The sequence below is a fragment of the Nannospalax galili genome, unplaced genomic scaffold (assembly GCF_000622305.1).
Source record: "Nannospalax galili isolate Female #2095 unplaced genomic scaffold, S.galili_v1.0 scaffold744, whole genome shotgun sequence".
Taxonomy (NCBI): Eukaryota; Metazoa; Chordata; class Mammalia; order Rodentia; family Spalacidae; genus Nannospalax; species Nannospalax galili.
The window spans coordinates 1,813,703-1,836,781 of record NW_008351509.1 but is presented as its reverse complement, the minus strand read 5'-3'; the positions used below and the strand labels follow the sequence as shown (position 1 = coordinate 1,836,781).

Genomic DNA, 23,079 nt, shown 5'->3' with positions numbered 1-23,079 from the left:
CCTCCCTTCCCCGCCCCGCCCAGGCCACGCCCCCGCCGGAAGCTCTCTCGCGACCCGCGCCCGGCGCCCGGCGGTCCAGCACTCAGGTCTGCTCTCCATCTGCGTCCTCCTCATGGATTCTGTCGAGCGCGCGCAGGCGGCGCGGGCTCGCGTGCCCAGGTGGGTGCAGAAGCCGTGCCCGGAGCCCTCCCCGAGCCGGGTCCCAGCGCTGCAGCGCGCTTGTCCGGGTAGAGAGGGGAGGGGAGGGCACGGAGGAGGGGAGGTGATAGAGGAGGGGTGCAGGGAGCAAGGACCGAAGGGCGTCACAACTCCTGGGGTCGCGCTCTGGGGTCGGAAACTTGTTTGGGAAACAGGTTCTTTCTGTGTTGTAGGGTCGATCCATATGGGTTTGAAAGGCCAGAAGACTTTGATTATGCGGCTTATGAAGAATTCTTTTCCACATACCTGGTGATACTCACCAAGAGGGCGATAAAATGGTCCAAACTTTTAAAGAGAAGTGGCGGCGTCCGAAAAAGCGTGACAGGTGAGTCCCGCGCCTGGGACCCTGATGTTCGCAGCGCCCCCTGAAACCTAGAACGGGACTCCTCATCCAGCTGCTGGACCTCCTATAGAAGGACCCCTTAGCAGCAGGACCCGCTATAGCATGATCCCTCAGGTGCCGGATTCCCCCCAGCAGCACGACTTCAAGCAGCCAGACCTCCAAACGCCAGTCCCTCCTCACACGATCCCCTAGTTGTATAGCCAATCCCTTCCTCCCCATAGTCCACCCCCCGAGGTATCCTGGGAGTCTTGCCTCTTGAGGATGGGGTAGGGGGCGTGGCGCAGCAGAGCAAGGCCACGGGAGCACTATATCTGTATACGTCGTTGCCCACACCGTGGCCACCTCACCCTCTTACTGAGGATGGGCAAAGTCCATGCTTCCGGGGGAGGAAGCCGAGTGTCCTGAGAGAGCTTTAGAGCTGAGCTTAGAATCCCCAGTTAGCTAAGGGTGGGACCCTCTGGGTGAGGCCCTGGGAATGTCCTTTCCAAACAGGCTACATTTGGGTGATCAAACAGCCCTCAAGCTTCAAAATCAGACAGATTGGGCTCCTAGTTGGTTCAGTTCTGGGACAAACTCTCCTCTATCACTTTGAAAGTATGCCCCAGGGTCCACCATGCCTGACTTCCCCTCCTTTTGCCAAACATTTTTCTCTTATCTGGATCTTATTTGATAGCCATTTGTTTCCTTACTAGAATCAAAGGTCCCTCCCTGTCTGCAAATTTTGTTTTCTTCACTGTGGAATCCTGGGTACAGTGAACACTGCTTTGTTTCAGTATGAAACATACTTATTAAAGGAATGAAGGTGTTTGCCAGGTGGCCAGGTAGACAGACCAGCACTGTAATCACAAGGGCTTGTATGAAGTGTGTTTGGGCAGTTGCCTGCTGAACATTAGTGATAGTTGGATGACCCATGGTAGAGGGAAGAGGACCTATTCTGTCCCATCCTCATGGTCTCTGTACTTACATGTTTCCCATAAAGAGCTACTTTTATTCTTTGTTTTACATTGATTCTTCAAAGTTAACTGGTCTTTTAACTTTGGAAAGTTTTATAAACACTCAAAACATACTTTATGCAAATGGTAAACATTTTAATCATACTGAAGGGTACAAAATGAAGTTACTTCTCTCTCACCCCAGGCTCTAGCTTACTAAAGAGGTAACCACTGGGGACTGTCTTAATGTGTCCCCTAGACCAGATGTGTACAAACACATAAATGCCCAGGTGCTCTGTGAGCTACCTTCAGTGTAGGCATTGTCCTTCTGTGGCTATGAAGATACTTAATGCCTTGGAAGATACAGGGCTGTGTAAACCTACTGCTCTTACACACACCAGCCATGTGCTCATCCTCCTGTGCCCCAGACAGACCTTGAACTTGTGATCTTCTACCTCAGCCCACTGAGCAGCTGAGGTTACAAGGCTTTAGCCATCAGGCCTGATTTGAAGTTATCATCCTCCTAGTTCAGCAAGTTTTTGTTTTGTTTTGCTTTGCTTTGCTTTTGAGTACTTGTCACAATCCTGTGAAAGTTTAACTTGAGGAGAGATGGCTCAGTGATTAAGAGCGTTTCTTGCTCTTCAGAGGACCTGAGTTCCCTTCCTAGCACCTACATTGGGTTGCTCACAATCACCTGTAACTCCAGGTCTGGATGGGTCTGACATGTTTGGCCTTTGAGGACATCTGCATTCACATGTACATACCCACACAGACACACACACACAGACACACACACACACACACACATACATATACACACAGATACAACTGCCTTTTTGCTTTAATATTATTTCAATTACATAATGTTCATTAGGTTGTAATTATGGTAACAAGTTAATTGGTGTAAGCAGGAGCAAACGCATGTTTCCAGGTGTGCCCTCAGTCCGAAGGATGGGAGCCTCCAAGGCAGGATGAAAGTCATCAAACAACCCTAGTCAGTCTGGTGGGGTGCCAGGGAGTCTGCCTGTGTGTCCCTGCTGGCACTGATGTGGTTTCTAGATGCTACAGTCAGGGAGCCCTTAGTGCTGGCAAAGTTTGAGTTTGCCATCAAGCATTAAACAGGAGGAGACAAGTTATTCCGGAAATGGGAATCAGGTTTTTCCTGCCAGATATTCTATACTGATTGTAGTGTACTCAGCAGGGCAACATCCCCAGGAGAGAGATCATGACCCAGGAAGATGAACCCATGTGGGAACAGGAGCCAGCAGTCAGGGAGCCCTTAGTGCTGGCAAAGTTTGAGTTTGCCATCAAGCATTAAACAGGAGGAGACAAGTTATTCCGGAAATGGGAATCAGGTTTTTCCTGCCAGATATTCTATACTGATTGTAGTGTACTCAGCAGGGCAACATCCCCAGGAGAGAGATCATGACCCAGGAAGATGAACCCATGTGGGAACAGGAGCCAGGGACTTAGTCTCAAACCCACTCTTTTTTTTTTTTTTTTTTCCTTTTTGAGACAGTTTCCCTGTAGCCCTAATTGGCTAATTAGCACCCCCTGACATTTCTCTTGCTGTGTTCCATACCCCAACCCCCAATGTGCAGTATGTGTGTGTCTGTATGTGTGTGAATATATGCACACGTGTGCCTGCCTGCCCGTCTCTCATTTCTGTTTTCTGGCAGTGTCTTGCAATGTAGCACAGGCTGGTCTAGAACTTGAGATCCTTCAGTCTTGGCCTCCTGATTGCTAGAATTCTTAGTATTCTTACTACCACACAGAGCTTCTTTTTTGCGGAGGCTGGGGGTGGGGGTGTCCAACTATCTGAGTTCCTTTGGAGGTTCTTGGTTTCACTGACAGAATTTAAACATAGGCTCAGAAGGAAACTTGAGGACAGTCTTATTGGCATTTGAGAGAGGAAACAGCAAGGTGGACAAGTTGTAGATCTTTGGCAGCTGCCAGGAGATGGAAAAGGGAGAAAAAATTACTCTTTCTGAGTTAGAAAAGGTTAGGCATTTTGAACTAGTCATAGGGGTCTGCAAGCAGCTGGGTCCAAGGAGAGGCTTTGGGGATCTGTATGCACACATCTCATTAGGGGAAGTTCCTTCTGTTCTCTTAAGTCCTCAGGTGTACTGGGCTGCTTCTCACCTGGTTTTAGGCTAATTCTAGTTTTTCTTCATTGCTGCAACAAAAATACTCTGACCAATACCAACTTGGGGAGGAAAGGGTTTATTTATCTTATATCTCCCATATCACAGTTCATCAGGGAGCCCAAGGTAGGAACTCAGGGCAGGAACCTGGAGGCAGGAGCTGGAGCACAGGCCATGGAGGAATGCTGCTTACTGGCTTGCTCTCCTGGCCCCTGGTCAGCCTCCTTTCTTATACAATACAGGCCCACCTTCCCAGGGGTGGCATCACTCACAGTGGGCTGGGCCCTCCCACATCACTCAACAATCAAAAAGATGCCCCTCAGACATGGCCGCAGGTCAGTCCTATGGAGGCAGTTCCCCAATTGAGGCTCCCTCAACCCAGGTATGTCATGTTGACACTAAACCTATCCAGCACACTAGTCTTCTTGGCCTTGTCTGGATAAGGAAAGTACCCATTGTATCAAAAGGTGCTACCAGCCACCATGGACCATTAGTTGTGTATTTGCATCACCACATTGGCATTGATGTGTCCCAAAGGAGATTCCTGGCTCAGGAGGCCCCTTCTGTCTACATCTGAGGGGATGTTTTAGGTCTTGGATCATGCCATTTGTACCAGAGGAGGCTGACATAGGTCTGTACGTATGTGTCTAAGATGGTCAGCCTGGGAGGCAACTGACTATCCAGGGCCCTTTTCATTTGTGTTCTGCCCAGCATCCCCTATCATCTGAGTGTCTCCAGTTACCTGAAAATCTTGTTATCTGAGATGTCACAGATGACAGCTATAACTTACTCTGCTGAGCAAGAGTGGATACTCATCCTGTGTTTCCCTGTTTAGTTTCTCTTCTTGGTACAGGGACTCCAGCAGGAGAAGCAGTGCAGCCATTTGCTTCTTAGCCCTCCTTAGTAGCTTGGTGAGTCACACACCTGAACTCAAAGTGAATTGCAGGAGCATATTTAAAGCCAAATGCCAAAAACCTAGGTTTGTTTGATGTGGTTAGAGCAGACAGGTGGAGGCTAATCCTCTGAGGGTTCTCTGCAAGGGTTAGTGGCCATCAGTGGGTGAGCCCTGCCCTTGGAAAGAGGTCAGTCTGTCATTTCCTTTGCAGAAACAAGGTTCCGTGATACTTCGGAGACTGGCTTCTGCTACAGCAGCTGGGAGTCCCCAGCTCTAGAACTGCAGGGACTAGGCCAAGTGCTGTTTCTGATTCACAAATGAGGAAACCGAGGCACGCTTGGGTATGGAGCTAGGAAGTCCTAGCAGAGCAGGTGTCTGATGCCAGAGTTGGTGTGTATAATCATCTTGTCCTTTGCTTTAAAAAAAAAGAAGAAAGAAAGAAAGAAAGAAAGAGAGAAAGAAAAACCGAGTTCAAAGCCAGCCTGGTCTACATAGTGAGTTCCAGGTCAGCTGGGCTACAGGGAGACCCAAAAAAAAAAAAAAAAAAAAAAAAAAAAAAAAAAAAAAAAACCCTCAACCTTAAATTACTAAATTACTTTTTAAAATCTACAGTGAAACTCAAGTTATCAGTGTATAGTTTTTAGGATTTTGGACAAACACACAGCAAATCACAGTTAAAATTCAAACCAGAACCAGGCACTGTAATCCCAGTAATCAGGAGGCAGAGGCAGGAGGATTGCTATTAAGTTTGAAGCCATAGTGTGCTACATAGTGCTAAACAAAAAGAATGAGAAGAATTCTATCACTTTCAGAATTCTGTGGCCACTCCTAGTCAGCCTGTCTAATCCTGTAGTCGGCCTTCACAGGATGCTCAGCCAGGTTGCAGCCCTGAAGTTTGGTTTCCATAGGGCATGTGAGGCTCATCTAGAGTGTTGTGTGCCCCAGTGGCTTTTTTGTGTTGCTAAGGAGTTTGTCAACTTATCTGCCTATCAGTCAACACATGGCAAGTACAAAGCTTTTGTGTGAACAGTTTCTCTTGGATAAACACTTGGTGGCATTGCTGGATTATCAAAGTTTAGTAAGAAACTGCATTGCCTAGCATGTGTAAGGCCCTGGATCTGATCCCCAGCATCAAAAAAGTAATAAAAGAAATAATGAAAAGCCAAAAGCAAACTGAAAACTTTTCCCAAAGTAGCTGCACAGTTTTATATCCCCATGGTGCCTGAGGTTCCAGTGGCTGCACGTTTTACGTGTCTTTATTTCAGCCATTCTTTAATTGAACCAGACTATTCTGTCTGCATTGAATTTCCTTTGCACTTTGTCAAAAAGTAGTTGGCTTTCTTTGTATTTATTTTCTTAGGGGTTTTGTTTTTGAGGCATATTACTCAATATGTAGTCCTAACTAGCACAGAACTGTATTCCCTGAGTGCTGGGATTAAAGGTGTGTGCCACACCTAGCAGTTTCTGCATTAAAAAAAAAAATGTGTGTGTGTGGGGGGTGCTGGAGAGATGGCTCAGCAGTTAAGAACTCTGGTTGTTCTTGCAGAAGACCTGGGTTTGAATCCCGGCACGTCCTCCTTGGGCATTGCATGACAGGGTGCACTTACCTACATGCAGGCAATACATGCATACACATAATATAAAAAAAATTAAACATTTTTTTAAATGTGTGTGTGTGCGCGTGTGTGTGTGTGTGTGTGTGTGTGTGTGTGTGTGTGTGTGTGCATGTCCCCTGGCGATGGAGTTACAAGCTATTGTGAGCTGCCTGATGTGGGTGCTGGGAACTAAACTTCTCTGCAAGAGTAACCAGCCCTCTTAACTCTGAGCCATTTCTCCAGTCCCTGTTTCTGCATTCTGTATTGTACAGCATGAATCCACTTATATAATCTTTCACCAATACAATACTGTTTTATTATTGTGAGTTTGCAGTCAGTCTTAAGATCAGATAATCTGTCCCTCTCCCAACTTCATGTTCAAAATTGCTCCCGTTCTTTTAGTGTGTGTTCTTTTAGCCTGTGTTCATGGATAGGAGCAGTCTATATAGCATTCCATGGGGTAATTTGAGAAGAACTGACATCTTTCTGTGCATGAGCATGGCAGAGCTCTCCTTTGCTTAGGTCTTTGGTTTCATTTGTGTCCTGCAGATGTTCTGACTTTACTCCTTTTCCTTTATCTGTCTATCTATCATCTATCTATCTATCTATCTATCTATCTATCTATCATCTATCTATCATCATTATCTATCATCATTATCTATCATCTATCTATCTATCTATCTATCTATCTATCTATCTATCTATCTATCTATCATCTACCTATCTGTCTTTTTTTTTTTCTTTTTTGGTCTGTTTTGAGACAGGGTCTCCAAGTGCTGGGACCAAAGCGTGTGCCACCATGCCTGTCTTCCCTTTATTTTTGATATTACTATGAGTGACACTTGAAATAAAAAATACCTTTATTTATATATTTATTTTTTTTCTTTCATTTATTCATTTATTTATTTGTCTTTTTGAGACAGGGTCTCCCTGTAACTCCAGCTGACCTAGAACTCACTATATAGACCAGGTTAGCCTCAATCTCATGGAGATCTGCCCCCCTCTGCCTCCCAAGTGCTGGAATTAAAGGCTCTCCCTTTATTCTTGATATTACTATAAGTGACACCCTTAAAATTTAAAAAATATTTATATATTTATTTTTTATTTCATTTGTTCATTTACTTATTTTTTATGTCTTTTTGAGATAGGGTCTTCCTGTAACTCCAGCTGGTCTGGAACTCTTTATATAGACCAGGCTGACCTCAATCTCACAGAAATCTGTCTGCCTCTACCTCCTGAGTGCTGGGACCAAAGGCTTACGCCACCACACCCGATTTCAGGGTTTTTTAAAAATATTTTATTCATTATTTTTATTTTTTGTGTATGAATGTATTGCCTGCATGTACGCAAGTGCACCCATGCTGTGCAATACCCATGGAGGTCAGAAGAGGGCATTAGATCCCCTGGAACTGGAGTTATGAAATGTTGTTAGCCTCCATGTAGGTGCTAGGAATCAAACCTGAGTCTTCTGTAAGAGCAACCAGTGCTCTTAACCACTGAGCCATCTCTCCAAGCCCCTTCTTTTGTTTTTATCTTTTTTTTTTTTTTTGAAATTTGTTCATTTATTTTATGTTGTATGAGTGTTATGCCCAATGTATGCAAGTGCACCTGTGTCCTGCGGTGCCCTCAGAGGCTAGAAGAGGAAGTCAGATCTGAAGTTACAAATGTTTTTAGAGGCTAGGCATGGTAGCTCATGCCTTTAATCCCAGCACTTGGGAGGCAGAGGCAGAGGCAGGCAGATCTCTGTAAGTTCAAAGCCAGCCGGGTCTACATAGTAAGTTTCAGACCAGCTGGGACTACAGGGAGACCCTGTCTCAAAAAGACCAAAAACCAAAATCCAAAAAAAAACAAACCAAACAACAACAACAACAAAAAAAAAACCCCACAAAACAACAAACAAACCAACCAAAAGCTACCATGTGGGTGCTGGGATTCCAACCTGGGTATTCTGAAAGAGCAGCTAGTGTTCTTAACCCCCGAGCCATCTCTTCAGACACTTGGTTTTTTTGAGACAGAATCTCCTTGTATTCCCAGTTGGCCTGGAACTTGCTATATAGACCACAATCTCTAGAGATCTGCCTGCCTCTGCCTCCTGAGTGCTGGGATTAAAGGCGTGTGCCACCATACCTAGCTTATTTTTATTTTATGTATATGAGTGTTTTGCCTATATGTATATGAATGCACTTGTGTTGTACTAATGCTCAGAGACACCGGAAGAGGGCATCGAATACCCTGGAAGTGGAGTCTAAGGGAAAGTGTTAGCTACCATGTGAGACCTAGAAACCAAACCTGGGTCCTTTTAAGAGCAGCTAGTGCTCTTAACCCCCAAGCCATCTCTCTAGCCCCAGATACTCTTAAAACTTTTGCTTTCCAGTCATTGTCTTTGTAGAAGGGCCCTTGACTTGTGCATGTCCTTTGCTTTTGGCTGCAGTCCTAAGTTGGAATGGCCCTTGCCTATTACCATTCTGCAAAGAATGACTAAAATCTCACTCAGAGCATTTCTGGTCACGTTGGCCACCGAAGAGTCAAGAGGACTCTAGCCAAACTGGAGCATAAATCATACTGATTTGGAGGAAAGGTTGGACTGAATTGTCAGTATCTTTGAAAGAATTTTAAAAATGAAGCTGAGCTTATGCTTTCTGTATTTCCACAGGCAGAGTGGTAGACCACGTGGGCCAAGACCCCTTGCAGGAAAAGCTCCTCAGATGTGCCACCTAGGCTGGCAAGGTGAAGTTCCTGAGGGGTGCCCTTGCAGTCAGTGGTCAGTGCCAGAATTCCCTCCCTGTTCTTACCCTGCCCTGGGCCTTCCTGGTCACCCAGAGTCATCCAATGATATGTCGGCATATCTTGCCTTTTGAGTGTTCTTCTAGGAGTGGCCCCAACATGCACAGGGATGAGGCTTGGTCCTCCAGAGGTTTGCTTTTTTTTTTTTTTTTGTCTTTTTGAGACTGGGTCTCCCTGTAGCCCCAGCTAGCCTAGAACTTGCTATGTTGACCAGGCTGACTTCCAACTCACAGTGCTGGCCTGGAACTCACTGTGTAGACCAAGGTGGCCTTGAACTCAGAGATCTGCCTGCCTCTGCCTCCCGAGTGCTGGGATTAAAGGCATGCGCCACCACGCCCAGCCTGTTTGTCTTTTTTTTAAGAGTGGTCTCCCTGTAGCTCCAGCTGAGCTGGAACTTACTATGTAGACCAGGCTGGCCTTGAACTCAGAGATCTGCCTGCCTCTGCCTCCCGGCTGTCTAGGCTATTTTTTAAGATGCCCAGGCTCAAATGACTGTAAATTGTGGGCCAACTTGGACCGTTTGCGGCAAGGCTATCCTGATTGGAGACTGTGAAGTTATATTTATTTATTTATTTATTTATTTATTATTTATTTGTATGAGTGTATTGCCTGCATGTAGGTAGGTGCACCCATGTTGTGCAGTGCCCGTAGAGGTCAGAAGAGGGTGTCAGATCCCCTGAAGTTGGAGTTACGGAGGGTTGTTAGCCACCATGTGGGTGCTGAGAATCGAACCCCAGTCCTCTGCAAGAGCAGCCAGTGCTCTGAACTGCTGAACCAAGTCTCCAGCCTGAAGTTTTGTTTTTGTTTTTGTTTTTTTTTAAATTATTTTTAGAGGCCTTTAATCCCAGCATTTGGGATGCTGAGGCAGGCGGATGTCTGTGAGTTTGAGGCCAGCCTGGCCTACATAGCGAGTTCCAGGCCAGTTGGGGCTACAGAGAGACCCTGTCTCAAAAAGACAAAAAAAGATTTATTATTAGGTGCTGGAGAGATGGTTCAGTGACTAAGAGCACTGACTGCTCTTGCAGAGGACCTATGTTCAATTCCCAGCACCTACATGGTTGCTACAAACCATCCTTAACTCCAGTTCCAGGGGAATCCAACACTCTCTTCTGACCTCCACAGGCATTGCATGACAGGGGTACACTTGCATACATGCAAGCAATACACTCATACACATTAAATGAAAAAAAAAATTACTAGAGTGTGTATGTGCATGTGTGCATGTGTGTGTCACACTGTGCATGTCTTGATCAGAGGACAACCTTGTGAAGTCAGTTCTCTCCTTCCATCTTTACATGGATTCTGGGGAATGAACTCGTGTTGCCAAGCCCCTTTACCCACTGAACCATCTTGCTGACTCATGTGAAATTATTTTAATAATTTATCTGTTAAACACAGCTAATGCCTATGTTTTTGTCTTCCTTTCCCTCCCTTTTCCCTTCCTTCCTTCCTCCCTCCCTCCATCTTTCCTTCCTTCCTTCCCTGCCTTCCTCCCTTCCTTCCTTCTTTTTGCAGTGCTAGTAATTGAATATAGGCCCTCATGCATGCTAGGCAAGTGCTGTACCACTGAATTATATTCCCAGCTCAGTTTTTCCTTTTCATGATGGCTTATAGAATTTACTAGTTGCATAGAGGAAGGAAATTTTTTTAAATCTTTTTGAGACAGGGTCTCCCTGTAGCCCCAGCTGGCCTAGAAGTCACTATGTAGACCAGGCTGGCCTTGATCGCACAGAGATCTGCCTGCCTCTGCCTCCTGAGTTGTGGGATTAAAGGCATGTGCCACTATGCCCAGCCCATACTTTTTTATTTACCTATTTTCAATAAAAATATCCCTACAAGATGAAGTAACACTCAGCAAGAGAGAGTTGACATAGGCCTGCGCTGAAGCTGTGGCCCTGTCAGACTGTGGGGTCCGCCAAGTGAGTATCTTGGCCTCACACTGGTTTCTGCACCTGTGGCCCATGTGCTGAGTGTCTGCCAGACCTGATCTGGGTCCTCTGCCTCCTTTCTTCCAGGTTAGGGCCAGTACCTTGGTACCCAAGGTCCTGGAGAAGTGCCTCCCTGAAGTTGTCCCTTAGCCTGTGCCTCTCTGCGTACAGCTCCCAGCCAGCAGAGAATCCACACCTCTACCAGCCCCACAGAGACACTGCACTACCACCCCCCTTTCCTTTTTGGTGCTGGACATAGAACCCAGGGCCCTGTACATACAAAACACATGTTCTACCTACCTCTGAGCCACTCCCTGGCTAGACCAATGCTCTTTGGTTCGGCACTGGTTCTAATCAGCACAGTGGCTGCCTAGGGCCAAGCTATGCTCAATGAGAAGAGCCTGGGGGCGGGTCCATCTGTCCTCAGAGCCAGACTGTGTAGCTAGCAGAGTTGGTGGGGAGGAGGATGGAGATGAGCCTATGGTCCAGCCTGCCCTTTCTCTGGCAGGACAGTGTAGTAGAAGTAGGTAATGAGTCCCTCTGTCTGTTTGTGCCCCACTTCAGAAGCTTCATGGACTGTGTCTGTTGGGTGTGGATAGGAAGTTTTGGGTCCTTTCTGGATTGGTTTAGGAAGACAAGCACTTAAAGTGGAAAAGGCAGACTGAAGGGTTGTCGTAACCCCCTGAGCTCTGAGCTCACCTTCAATTTTCCCTGGGTTTCAGTGAAGCGCTATGTCCGGAAGGGGATCCCGTTGGAGCACCGGGCCCGGGTCTGGATGGCAGTGAGTGGAGCCCAGGCCCAGATGGACCAGAACCCTGGATACTACCACCAACTGCTCGAGGGAGAAGGCAGCCCCAGCCTGGAGGAAGCCATCAGAACAGGTGGGAAGCTGGTGTTTGGTGCCTGTATACCCTGGGTGGGGAGGATGGGCCAAGCTCCTCCCAGGAGCAGAGCTCTGCCCTTATCTAAGTCCTAGGCAATGAGGAAGACTGCCTTGCTAAAGATGCACCTGCAGATGCTAATTTAGAATTGTGTTTGGGTGGCAAATCAAAACTGAAGTGTTCATAGGGAGAACAGATATTTGTGTACCTACTAGCTTGTGAGTAAGTGGATTGAAATGATCATATTTTCTCTGTGAAGGGTTTTGGGATTATGAGCAGCTGTTATCACCATAGCACCAAGTTTCAGTGGCCTTGGTGATGGTCACCTGGTGTCATTGTGGAGGTTGCCCCTGTACCCTAGTGCCAATGTCACGTGTCCCTTATGACTGACCTGGGCACCCTCTATGCACCGTACTTCTCTAGTGTCCAGGTTTCCCCAGTGACAGGGCCTGTGACACTCAAAAAGTTCAAAGTTTAGCATACATTGAATAGTAGATCTTTAGAAACTACAACTGCCTTTCCAACTTTAGCAGGGGTGCTACGCACAAGTGAGCAATACCAATGTAACACAACATGCTGGATTTTTACATAAATCTAGTTACTTTACAGACCAGAGAGTCCGAGGGGATGGCGTGTCTCTGATATGAGCAGGGCCATCTGCAGCCCCCACTGCCCTCCACATGGCCGGTATCCATGGGGCCTGGGGCAATCTGTGAAGGGTACAGGGTGCACCCCAGTCATAGAACCCATTCAGAGGTCTCAGAACAGAGTGGTCCTTACTCAACTGGGTCAGGGTTTGTGTTAGATAAAATAAACTTGCTATTTGTTTGGACAGTGATTTTAAAGGTTTTGTTTGGTATGTTTTTGGAAATTTTTTTTTGGTCATTTTGAAACAGGATCTCCCTGTAGCCCCACCTGGCCTGGAACTTACTATGTAGACCAGGGTGGCCTTGAACTCACAGAGATCCGCCTGCCTCTGCCTCCCGAGTGTGGGGATTAAAGGCATGCACCACCATGCCTGGCTGGAATTTTTTTTTTTTATTGTGGGAAAATAGGCATAGCATAGTTCACCTTTTTTTTTTTTTCCCCAAACTGAAGCTGTCCCCATTAAACACTAATGCTTCATTCCCCTAACTCCTAGTATCTGCCTTTCTACTCTTGACTCTGACTTGTATAAAAGGGACCACACAGCCCTTCCTGATGGGCTCATTTAGCTCAGTGTAATGTTCTCCAGGCTATTCTGAGGCCTTGTGTGTGTCAGCTACCCCTTCCGTTCTAAGGCTGTGCAGTATTCCACATATGACGATGCCTCATTTGTTTGACTGCTGTGGACCTTTGGCTTGCTCTCCCCTTTGGCTGTGTGTGAAGTGGTGTTATGAATACATGAATATGAAGTACAGCTGTCTGTCCAGTTTGTACCTTCATTTTCTGGATGGGAACACATACTGACTGGGGATTCCTTTTTCTTTTCTTTTTTTTGTCTTTTTGAGACAGGGTCTCCCTGTAGCCCCAGCTGGCCTGGAACTTGCTCTGTAGACCAGGCTAGGAGGCTGGCCTTGAACTCACAGAGGCCTGCTTCTGCCTTACAAGTGCTGGGATTAAAGATGTGCATCACCATGCTCAACTACATACTGAGGATTCTTAAAGATACATTTTATTTATTTATTTTTATTTATTTTTTGTCTTTTTGAAGCAGGGTCTCCCTGTAGCCCCAGCTGTCCTGGAACTCACTATGTAGACCAGGCTGGCCTTGAACTCACAGAGATCCGCCTGCCTCTGCCTCCCAAGTGCTGGGACTACAGGCATGTGCCACCACACCTGGCTAAGATATATTTTATTTTTAAACATGTATATGTGTCTGTGTGTGTATATGCACTTGAGTGTAGTGCCTATGGCAGCCAGAAGAAGGTGTTGAATTCCCTGGAGGTGGAAATACAGGTGGTTGGTTATGCGCTGCCTGATAGGGTTGCTGGGAAATGAACTTATATCCCCTGCAAGAGCAGTATGCACTTTTAACCACTGAAGCATCTCTTCAGCCTGCCTTATTTATTTGTTTGTTTGTTTATTTATTTTGTGTGTGTGTGTCTTTGTGTGTGTATGGAGGTTAGAGGACAACTTATGGGAGTTGATTCTCTCTTTCCACCATATGGGTCCCAGGGATAGAACTCAGGGTGTTAAGCTTGGAGGTAAGCACTTTTACCTGCTGAACCATCCAACTGGCTCTTTCCTAAAAAAAATTATTTTTCTCAGACTAGTCTGGAATTCTATATGTAGCCACAAATGACCTTGGATTTATGATCTGCCTGCTTCCATCCCCTGAGTGCTGGGATTACAGGTTCACTCCACCATGCCTGGTTTTTATGGTGCTGGGAATCAAACCCAGGGCTTCCTACATGCAGGTACACACTCTGCCGACTTTAATTTTTTTGAATATCTGGATAAACCTTAGAGGGCCACATGTGTACTTTCCATGTCCACACAACCACTTTTTTGCTGCATAAACATGGTTGTAAACCCCATCCATGCTTGGTTTTGCATGTCTTAGAAAGACACGCTGGGCGTGGTGGAGCACGCCTTTAATCCCAGCACTTGGGAGGCAGAGGCAGGCAGATCTCTGTGAGTTCAAGGCCAGCCTGGTCCACATAGTGAGTTCCAGGACAGCTGGGGCTACAGGGAGATCCTGTCTCAAAAAACAACAACAACAAAAGACACCAAACATGGGGACATCTGGTCAAGCGTATCATGGATGAATGCAACCTGTGTCTCTAGTCAGAAATATCAAGAATGCTACTGTTTACAATTCCTTGGGGGAGATGTCTGTTTTGGGCCTAGGAGGCCTTCAGGTTCTAGTGAGCAGGAAGGGGCCAGGCAGGGAAGCTCCTCACACAAAAGCCGGCAGCGTAAGTTTATTTAGTTCCTGGTATGGGTTTTGTCTGTTTATTTCTGAAGGGAGTCATGGCCTGTTCTCCTTCCTATGTTTCTGGGTGTTTTTTTTTGTTTTCAAAAAAAATTTTTTTTTAATTAAGTTACCATCACACAGCTGGTTTAAGAAAGCCAAATGTGGGGCTGGAGAGATGGTTCAGTAGTTAGAGCACTGACTGCTCTTGCAGAGGACCCTGGTTAAATTCCCAGCACCCACATGGTGGCTACGAACCGTCCTTAACTCCAGTTCCAGGGGAATCCAAAGCCCTCTTCTGACCTCCATGGCATTGCACAACACGGGTGCACTCACATACATGCAGGCGATATACTCATACATATAAAATAAAAATAATAAAATACAAAAAAAATAATAAAAAATATTAAAAGAAAAAAAGAAAGCCAAATGCAGCCAGGTGTGGTGGCACATACCTTTGATCTCAGCACTTGGGAGGCAGAGGCAGCCTGATCTCTTGTGAGATTGAGGTCAGCCTGGTCTACATAGTAATTTCCAGGGCATCAGGAGCTATAGGGAGACCATGTCTCCCTGGGATTAAAGGTGTGGGCCACCATGCCAGGCCTGTCTCAAATTTAAAAATAAAAGAAAGAAAGAAGCCATATGCTTGCCCAGTCCCCAGCTCCACACATCTCAGTGAACCGTTCTGTGGGCACACTCTTCCACAGCCATTCTAGAGCAGTGGAGCTGTTAATAACCAGGCTTACTTGGTTCACACTACCACTATCAGTTACATTTTTACACTAAAGTAAGTTGGTCATAGGAGCCAGTTTTCCAATTCTTCAGTTTGAACTTCTTCTTTAGAGGATCCCTCCATTTGCAAGTCTGTACTCCTTCAGCACCTCATTGAAACCCTTGCAGAGCTTGATGTCACTTTGCTTCTGGCACACTCCAGAAACTGACCTCAAAAAGGCAAGGGCCACCAGACTGCTGCTCCGTCAGTTGGGCTCCCTGAGGCTCCTGGTGAGTTGTGTCAGTCTTTGCGGACTGAGCATTACCACCTCCACTGAGGCCCCCAGTGATGGCATACCCCAGTGTGTGCCCCACCGCAGAGCCTACAGCCACACTGGCTATGGTGGTTGCCATCTGGGCCATCAGGCCTGGCTGCTGGGGTGCAGGTGAGCCAACTGCAGATGGTGCAGCTGCTGCTGAAGGCTGAGCTGTCCAGCTGGCCAGAGAGGCCACCCAGGAAGAGCTGCCACGGTTTCCATTCAACATCCTGAATGCATGTCTGTGCCAAGTCTAGAAATGCAAAACCCATTTTCCAATTTTTTTTGAGACAGCATTTCACTCTGCAGCACAGACTGGCTTGAATTTAGCAACCTTCCTGTTCAGCCTCCTGAGTGTTGGGATTACAAGTGTGAAGCATCATCCCTAGCCTCTATTTTTGATATTTGGACTCTGGATCTTTTGGATTCTAAAAGAATGATCAGACCCACCACTGCTCTTCTTGGAACAGAGTGCCATATCCTGGGCTACAGGGTATGTTTCATACCTGAGGAGGTGGCCAGGTCTTTCTGGGGTGATTCAGGAGCAGCCAGGGTGGTGCCATTTCTGAAGTCCTAGGCAGAACCAAGTCATCTTGGCATATGCACAGAGGTTTGGTGGTGACACTGGTAAATTTCTGTGCAGACCTGAACCGGACCTTCCCCGACAACGTGAGGTTCCGGAAGACGGCAGAGCCCTGTCTGCAGAAGACCCTGTACAATGTGCTGCTGGCATATGGGCTGCATAACCGTGGTGTGGGGTACTGCCAGGTGAGCCCCCCAGGGTCTTAGAGCTGGCATGTGTTGGGGATCATTCAGCATCCTACAGATTCATCTGGCTCATAGGTCTGGGCCAGGATGCCTCCCTCCCAGGAGGCCTGGCTTGGAGTGTGTCCCTGCTAGAAAAGCAGGGGACACCTGTCAGACAAATTTGTGGTATCAGGTAGTGGACAAGGTGAGGGCGGAAGGTTAAGGATGGATAATGAGAAGGAAATTGAGTGAGCACAGAATGGAAGGTAATTTGGGGCCTGAGCAGTGCTGTGTAGACTTTGTGTGGGTGTGTGGGGCCATGCACTGCAGGGCCAACCTCCGAGGCTGTTTCTGAAGACCTGGTCTAATGGATGATCTCACCTACAAATTTTGGTCCTGTTTGTATTGCCAGTGAATCAGCAAGTGCAGTTGGGAACTCATTTCCTACCTGGGAATGTGCTGGGGCCCAATTTGCTGGGGCAAACTGGGTGGCTTAAACAACAATTTTTGAAATTACAAGACCCAAATGTGTGCCATGCCACCTTCTCCAGGGCAAGAAGGATGGTCCTTCTTGCTTCCCGTCCCAAGCCTCTCCCTAAATCTGACATTCCTGGAATTGTCTCCATGAGATGTTCCTTCTGCTTGGTGACTGTCCAGTTTCTCCAGTTTTATAAGGACACACACTATCTAACTGGTGTATGACTTTAATCCTGCCCAAAAGGTGCTCATCTTAACTAGCGACATCTGTACAGACCTGTCTTCAGATAAGATTCATCAGCATCTTTCCAGGTGCTGTCACCCTCATGACCCAGGGACACAGAGGCTCTTACTGGCCTCTGCCCTGTTGCGGTGTTCTGATCTCTGTGCACTTTTTTCTTTTTCTTTTTTCAATGCTGGGGATTGAACTAAGGGTCTTTTGCATGCTAGGCAAGCTCTCTACCACTGAGCTGTTTCCAAAGCCCTGTGTGCATGTGTATGTGTCATGTGCGTGTGTGTGTGTGTGGTCATGAGTGTGTACATGCATGTGCATATGGAGGTCAGAGGTTGACATTGGGTGTCTTACACTATTGCTAGCTCTCCACCTCAATTTTTCTTATTTAACAAAAGGGCATATTTATGTTTACAGATAAGAAAATAAAAAAAAAACAAAAGAAAAACAGGTATATTTCTACCTATTAACCTTTGTCAAATTGCCAACAGCCTTCATGCTGTGTGACAGTCTTTAAGGATTTATTATAAAAAAAAAATACAGTTCACCACAGTTCAAGACATCACTGAACTAACATATTTAGACAAAACCAAAAAGGACTAAGATTCTCTTATATGTAGTTTGATAGTTTAATTTGATTTGCCTGAAATAGCAAAAGCATTTCAAGCATCTTTCATTATGTAATTGATCTCCTGCATTAAACAGTCTACTAAATTATGAACACAAGGTTAGTATTTTAAAAAATTTAAAAATTAGGGGCTGGTGAGATGGTTCAGCAGTTAAGAGCACTGACTGCTCTTGCAGATGACCCAGGTTTGAATCCCAGCTCCCACAACTGTCCGTAACTCCAGTTCCAGGGGATCTGACTTCCTCTTCTGACCTCTGCAGGCACTGCATGATATGGGTGCACTTGACTTCCAAGGGCATTGCACGACACGGGTGCACTTACCTACATGCAGGCAATATACGCATACACATAAAATAAAAATATTTTAAAAAAATTTAAATTAAAACAGTTGTTTCAAAACCATTATATCAGGAATGTATTTAAGAAATTAATTAGGAGGTCAGGCGCAGGCCTTTAATCTGAGCACTTGGGAGGCAGAAGCAGGCGGATCTCTGAGTTCAGGCCAGTTGGGGCTGGGGCTACAGTGAGAAAAGAAAAAGAAAGAAAAGAAACTAATTAGAGTGGGGTGTGGTGGTGTATGACTTTAATCCTAATATTTGGGAAGCAGAGGCAGGCAGAACCCTGTGAGATCAAGGCCAGCCTGGTCTACATGAGTTCTAGGCAGCTGTGGTTACAGGGATACCTATATCTATCTCAAAAAAAAAAAAGAAAGAAATTAAAGAAACTACAACAGAGGCCATAACTTCATTAGAACACCATTGCTCATGTTCTACCTTAATTTTTTGTTGTTGTTTTGTTTTTTGTATTATGTATGTATGTATGTGATACAGGGTCTCCCTGTAGCCCCAGATGGCCTGGAACTCCCTCTATGTAGACCAGGCTGGCCTCAATCTCACAGAAATTGCCTGTCTCTGCCTCCTGAGTGCTGGGGATTAAAGGTGTGCGTCACCACGACTAGCCCATATTAATTTTTGAGACTGGGTCTCGCTGAACCTGGAACTCACTGATTTGGTTAAACTGACTGGCCAGCAAGTCTCAGGTATCCACTGGTCTCTGCCTCCCCAGTGCTAAGAAAACAGGAGCACGCTACAGTGCTCAGCTTTTTACATGGGTGCTGAGGATCCAAATTCAAACCCTCCTGCTTGTGTGGCAAGCACCTTGCTGACTGAGCCATCTCCCTAGCCTCCATGTGTTTTTCTTCTGTGTTGAGTCTCATTGTTAGGTACCCACTAAGAGGAGGTACAGATCAGAGGTGTTGGGGGCTGTGTGCCTAGCCCCAAGCATTTGTTCCTGATGAGTGCATTAGCATCTTTGTGCCAACCACACCTGCATGACCAGCTTGCAGTGTTAATTTGGTATCACTTGAGCCTATCCTATTGGTTGCTGAAAGCTGGATAATTTTTTTTGTTGTTCTTTTTGACACAGGGTCTCCCTATAGCCCCAGCTGACCTGGAACTCACTATGGAGACCAAGAGATTCACCTGCTTCTGCCTCCCAAGTGCTGGGATAAAAGGCGTGTGCCACCATGCCCGGCCGGATTTCTTTTCTAAATTCTAGAGAAAGGCATATTTATTTAGGAAGTATAAACGAACAGAAAGGAGGACGGTAGAAGTGGTGCAGAACTCAATCTCCCAGAGGTGTTAACGCACTCTCCTGGGTCCCACTGTAAGCTTAGAGGGCCATGTCTTCTGCCGGCTTCAGCTGCCAGGCTTCATGCCGGTACTTGGCAGTATCTGCCCTTTGTGGAATGAGTGCTGTGACTGTCTCCAAATGGTCTCCATACAAAACTCTCACTGCTCCACCCCTCCCTTGTCAGGACCATCCTTGTTGCTTTTTGTTATCTTTTAAAATTTTTATTTATTTTTATTTTATGTTTACAAGTGTTTTGCATGCATATATTAAGTGTGCCATGAGCATGCCATGCTCACAGAAGCCAGAAGACTGTATTGGGTCCCCTGGAACTGGAGCTAAAGACGATTGTCAGCCACCATGTGGGTGCTGGGGACCGAACCAGGACCCTTTGCAAGAGCAGCCAATGCTCCTAACCACTGAGCCCATTTGTTGTTTGTTTAAGGGACTGGGAATTAAACCAAGGGTCTTACTCATGCTAGGCAAGGGTTCTACCTCTGAGCTATACCCCAGCCCTCTTCTTATCTTTTAATTTTGAGACAGTGTTTCGTTAAGTTCCTTAGGCTAGTCATGAACTCGTGATCCTCCTGCCTCAGCTTCCCAAGTAGCTGGAATTATAGGCCTGTGTTATCAGGCCTGGCTGATCCTTGTTACTGTTATAAACAGTCACTGGCAGGATTTCCCCTCTGCCAGAGCTCTGTGTTGGTCAAACATGTTAGACTGACTGTTTAGGGGCTAATGGTGGTCACTTTGCTTTGTCACAGATCAGCACTAGAGGGGAGAGCCTTTGGTTTCATATTCTGAGTGGCATTCAGAGAGTTTTTCAGCCTGACCTCCTTCCTTCATGTTGGCTGGCTTAACAATGCAGACAGCAGGCCCAGAGCTCCTCTGTGCTACACAGAGGTCTGTCTAGAGTCTTACAAGTTTCCCAGAAGAGGAGAAGAATGGAAACCTGGCCTTGTGCCGAAAAGCTGCAAGTCATATGTTGGTTTGGAACTCGGTGAGGTTTGTTTTTGTTTTCTGATTTCAGGGAATGAATTTCATAGCAGGCTATCTGATTCTTATAACAAAGAATGAAGAAGAGTCATTTTGGCTCTTGGATGCTCTTGTTGGAAGAATACTACCTGGTAAGTTCACAGTTGCTCTTTTTACCTGCCTTGCTTCTTTCTGGTGTCCTTGAAATGTCTATCTGGCCTGTCAGGATGGAGTGAAATGACTGGGGAATAACTCAGGGATAGAGCACTTTCCTACCTTGCTTGAGGTAAGGCCTGGGGGTTTAATCCCCAGCCCTGAAGAGAGGGAAGGAAGGAGGGAAAAATATAATGGAAACAGAGTTGGCCTGTGGAAACTGAGGTTAAGAAGACTTGGATTTCTAGTAGGGCGTAGGCACAGCCTACAGAGCCTACAGAGGCAGATCTGTGAGTTCAAGCCAGCCTGATCTACATAGTGGGTTCTAGACCAGCTGGTCCTACAGGGAAACCTTGTCTCAAAAGAGACCAAACCAAACCAAACCAAACAAAACAAAAAATACAAGAATTGGGTTTCTGTGGGCTCTGTGGAGGGGAGGGGTTTGCCTTTGCCTGTGGTTTCATGAATGTGTTGGTTCTGGAATGAGAACCCAGCGCAGTATTGCTTTATTGCTTCTTAAGGTGGAAGTCCCTCTTTTCAAGTCCTTCTGCCTTTTTCTTATTAATAGATAAGTAAAGCCACTGGGCTACAGAGAGGGTCATTATGGGAAGAGCCAGCAGCATCCTGAGGGAGATGACTTTGGGTGGAGAGGACTTCCTAGCCTGTGTAGTTGCATTCCTGACCCTGGGGAGTGTGAGAGGCTGTGTGCTATAGCTGTGCCTAAGTGCCTCAGGCGGTTCCTACTAAACTGCCCTTTACCACCATATCAACTTACCATCCCGTCAATTTGAGACCTGCTAGGCACTTGTTCATAGTGACCCAGGAGACTGCAGGCATAGGGAAGCGTCCAGCCGTCAATTTGAGACCTGCTAGGCACTTGTTCATAGTGACCCAGGAGACTGCAGGCATAGGGAAGCGTCCAGCTAATGACCATCACCTGACCTGCCTTTTCTGCGTCTTGGCTTTGAGCCACTACTGCAGGACCTGGACCTGGGTGTGTATACTTGATAAGCTGTGTGGGGGTTGGGAGCTGCTGGTGGATAGGAACCTACCAGATACAAGTGAGCTCACTTTGCTGCTGCTGTTAGTCTATGAGGTACAGAGGTGGGGACGCCAGAGCTTATCTGGACTTGAGGAAGCTGCTGGGAGATGGAAAGTGAGACAAGAGCCTGGGTAGAGCTCAGAGGGCAGGGCAGAGCAGGGCAGTTTTGCCCTGGAGTTTGGGCAGCAAACCAAAATAGCCTTGTCTCTGTGGGTCTCCCGGAAGCAAGAAGGCAAGTGGTGGGCTAAAACCACACGTCTAATCCCGGAGGGGTGACCCATTGGCAGTGGCCTGTCATTCTACCCTACAGGACCAAAGTGCACTACACACAGACTCCATGCACAGAGTAAGGGGAATTTCTGTAGAAGACAAGGCCATGGAGGAAAAGAGTCATGCTTGTCACCACAGAGTTCTCCCGGTGGCAGTCCATGCCACCTCCTCAGTATCGCTTTCATTGTATCTTTTTTTTTTTTTTTTTGTCTTTTTGAGACAGGGTCTCCCTGTAGCCCCAGCTGTCCTGGAACTCTCTATATAGACCAGGCTGGCCTGGAATCCCGAGTGCTGGGGTTAAAGGCGTGTGCCACCACGCCCGGCTCATTGTATCTTTTTAATGGTATAAGAAATAGTGCAGGCAGAGTCTCATTTGCAAATTGAAAATACACAGTACTGAAATGTGACAGTCCTTTGTTCAGACAGCCTGCTTATCTTTCAAAAATCTTGGCTGAGGGTGCTTATGGTCCCAGTTACCTATGAGGCTGAGACGGGAGGGTCACATGAACTCCGGGAGTTTGTAGCCAGTCTGAGCAACACAGTGTAAGAACCTGCCTTAAAAAACAATTAGAAAAAAATTTTGAAAAAATTTCGGGGAAAGGCGCAGTAGAGAAGCCAAAGCCTTCCCTTACCGTGGGTGAAGCTCTGACTCCTATCCCCAGCAGCTGGGAAAAAAACTTTTAAATAAATAAATCTTGCAGAAAATAAAAACGATCAAACATTTACCAGCTCAGAGAAAGCAGCTGGGCCCACAGGCTGTTCTCACTGGTTTGTCAGTTTGCTTCTATTTTATTTATTTATTTATTTATTTATTTATTATTTATTTATTTATGTTTTGTTTTTTGGGGGGGGGGGCTTTTTGACACCAGGTCTCCCTGTAGTTCCAGCTGGCCTGGAACTTAAGTCTGTAGACCAGGCTGGCCTTAAACTCAGAGATCCACCTGCCTCTGCCTCCCAAGGGCTGGGATCAAGGGCCTGCCACACCTGGCCTTGTTTATTTACTTTTGAGATACATCTCACTATACATAGACCTGGCTGACCTGGAACATATAGAGATCTGTCTGCCTCTGTTTCCAGAGTGCCCACCCTGGTTTATCAGTTTGAATCTAGAGATACTTATAAAGCAATTCATCTTATCTAGTCAGTTTTTCTCAGTTTGTAAGGCTAGCTACTTGTATGGATGAGTCAAGGGCAAGCCTTAGTGAAGATGGCTTGAAGGAGAATGCTGGGGACTGAAGTGTCTGGGGTGGATAAGCAGCTCTGGAGAAGCCTGTACTGATATGCATCAATTAACAGGAAAAG

At 46.3% G+C, this 23,079-nt stretch overlaps 1 protein-coding gene across 3 annotated transcripts in view; it reads left to right on the top strand.

The window, feature by feature from the left end:
• Positions 1-55: 55 nt before the first annotated feature.
• The window catches only part of Grtp1 (growth hormone regulated TBC protein 1), a 37,696-nt gene continuing 14,672 nt past the window's right edge, over positions 56-23,079 (top strand). For 2 of the 3 annotated variants that reach the window (XM_029553715.1, XM_029553716.1), the window contains exons 1-5: positions 111-159; positions 372-523; positions 11,542-11,700; positions 16,268-16,392; positions 20,368-20,464. In XM_029553715.1, the coding sequence (XP_029409575.1) occupies positions 113-159; positions 372-523; positions 11,542-11,700; positions 16,268-16,392; positions 20,368-20,464 (580 nt within the window). In that variant the 5' untranslated portion in view covers positions 111-112. Of the gene's footprint in view, positions 160-371; positions 524-8,760; positions 8,835-11,541; positions 11,701-16,267; positions 16,393-20,367; positions 20,465-23,079 lie in introns of all 3 variants that reach the window. The other variant, XM_029553717.1, reaches the window with a different exon arrangement.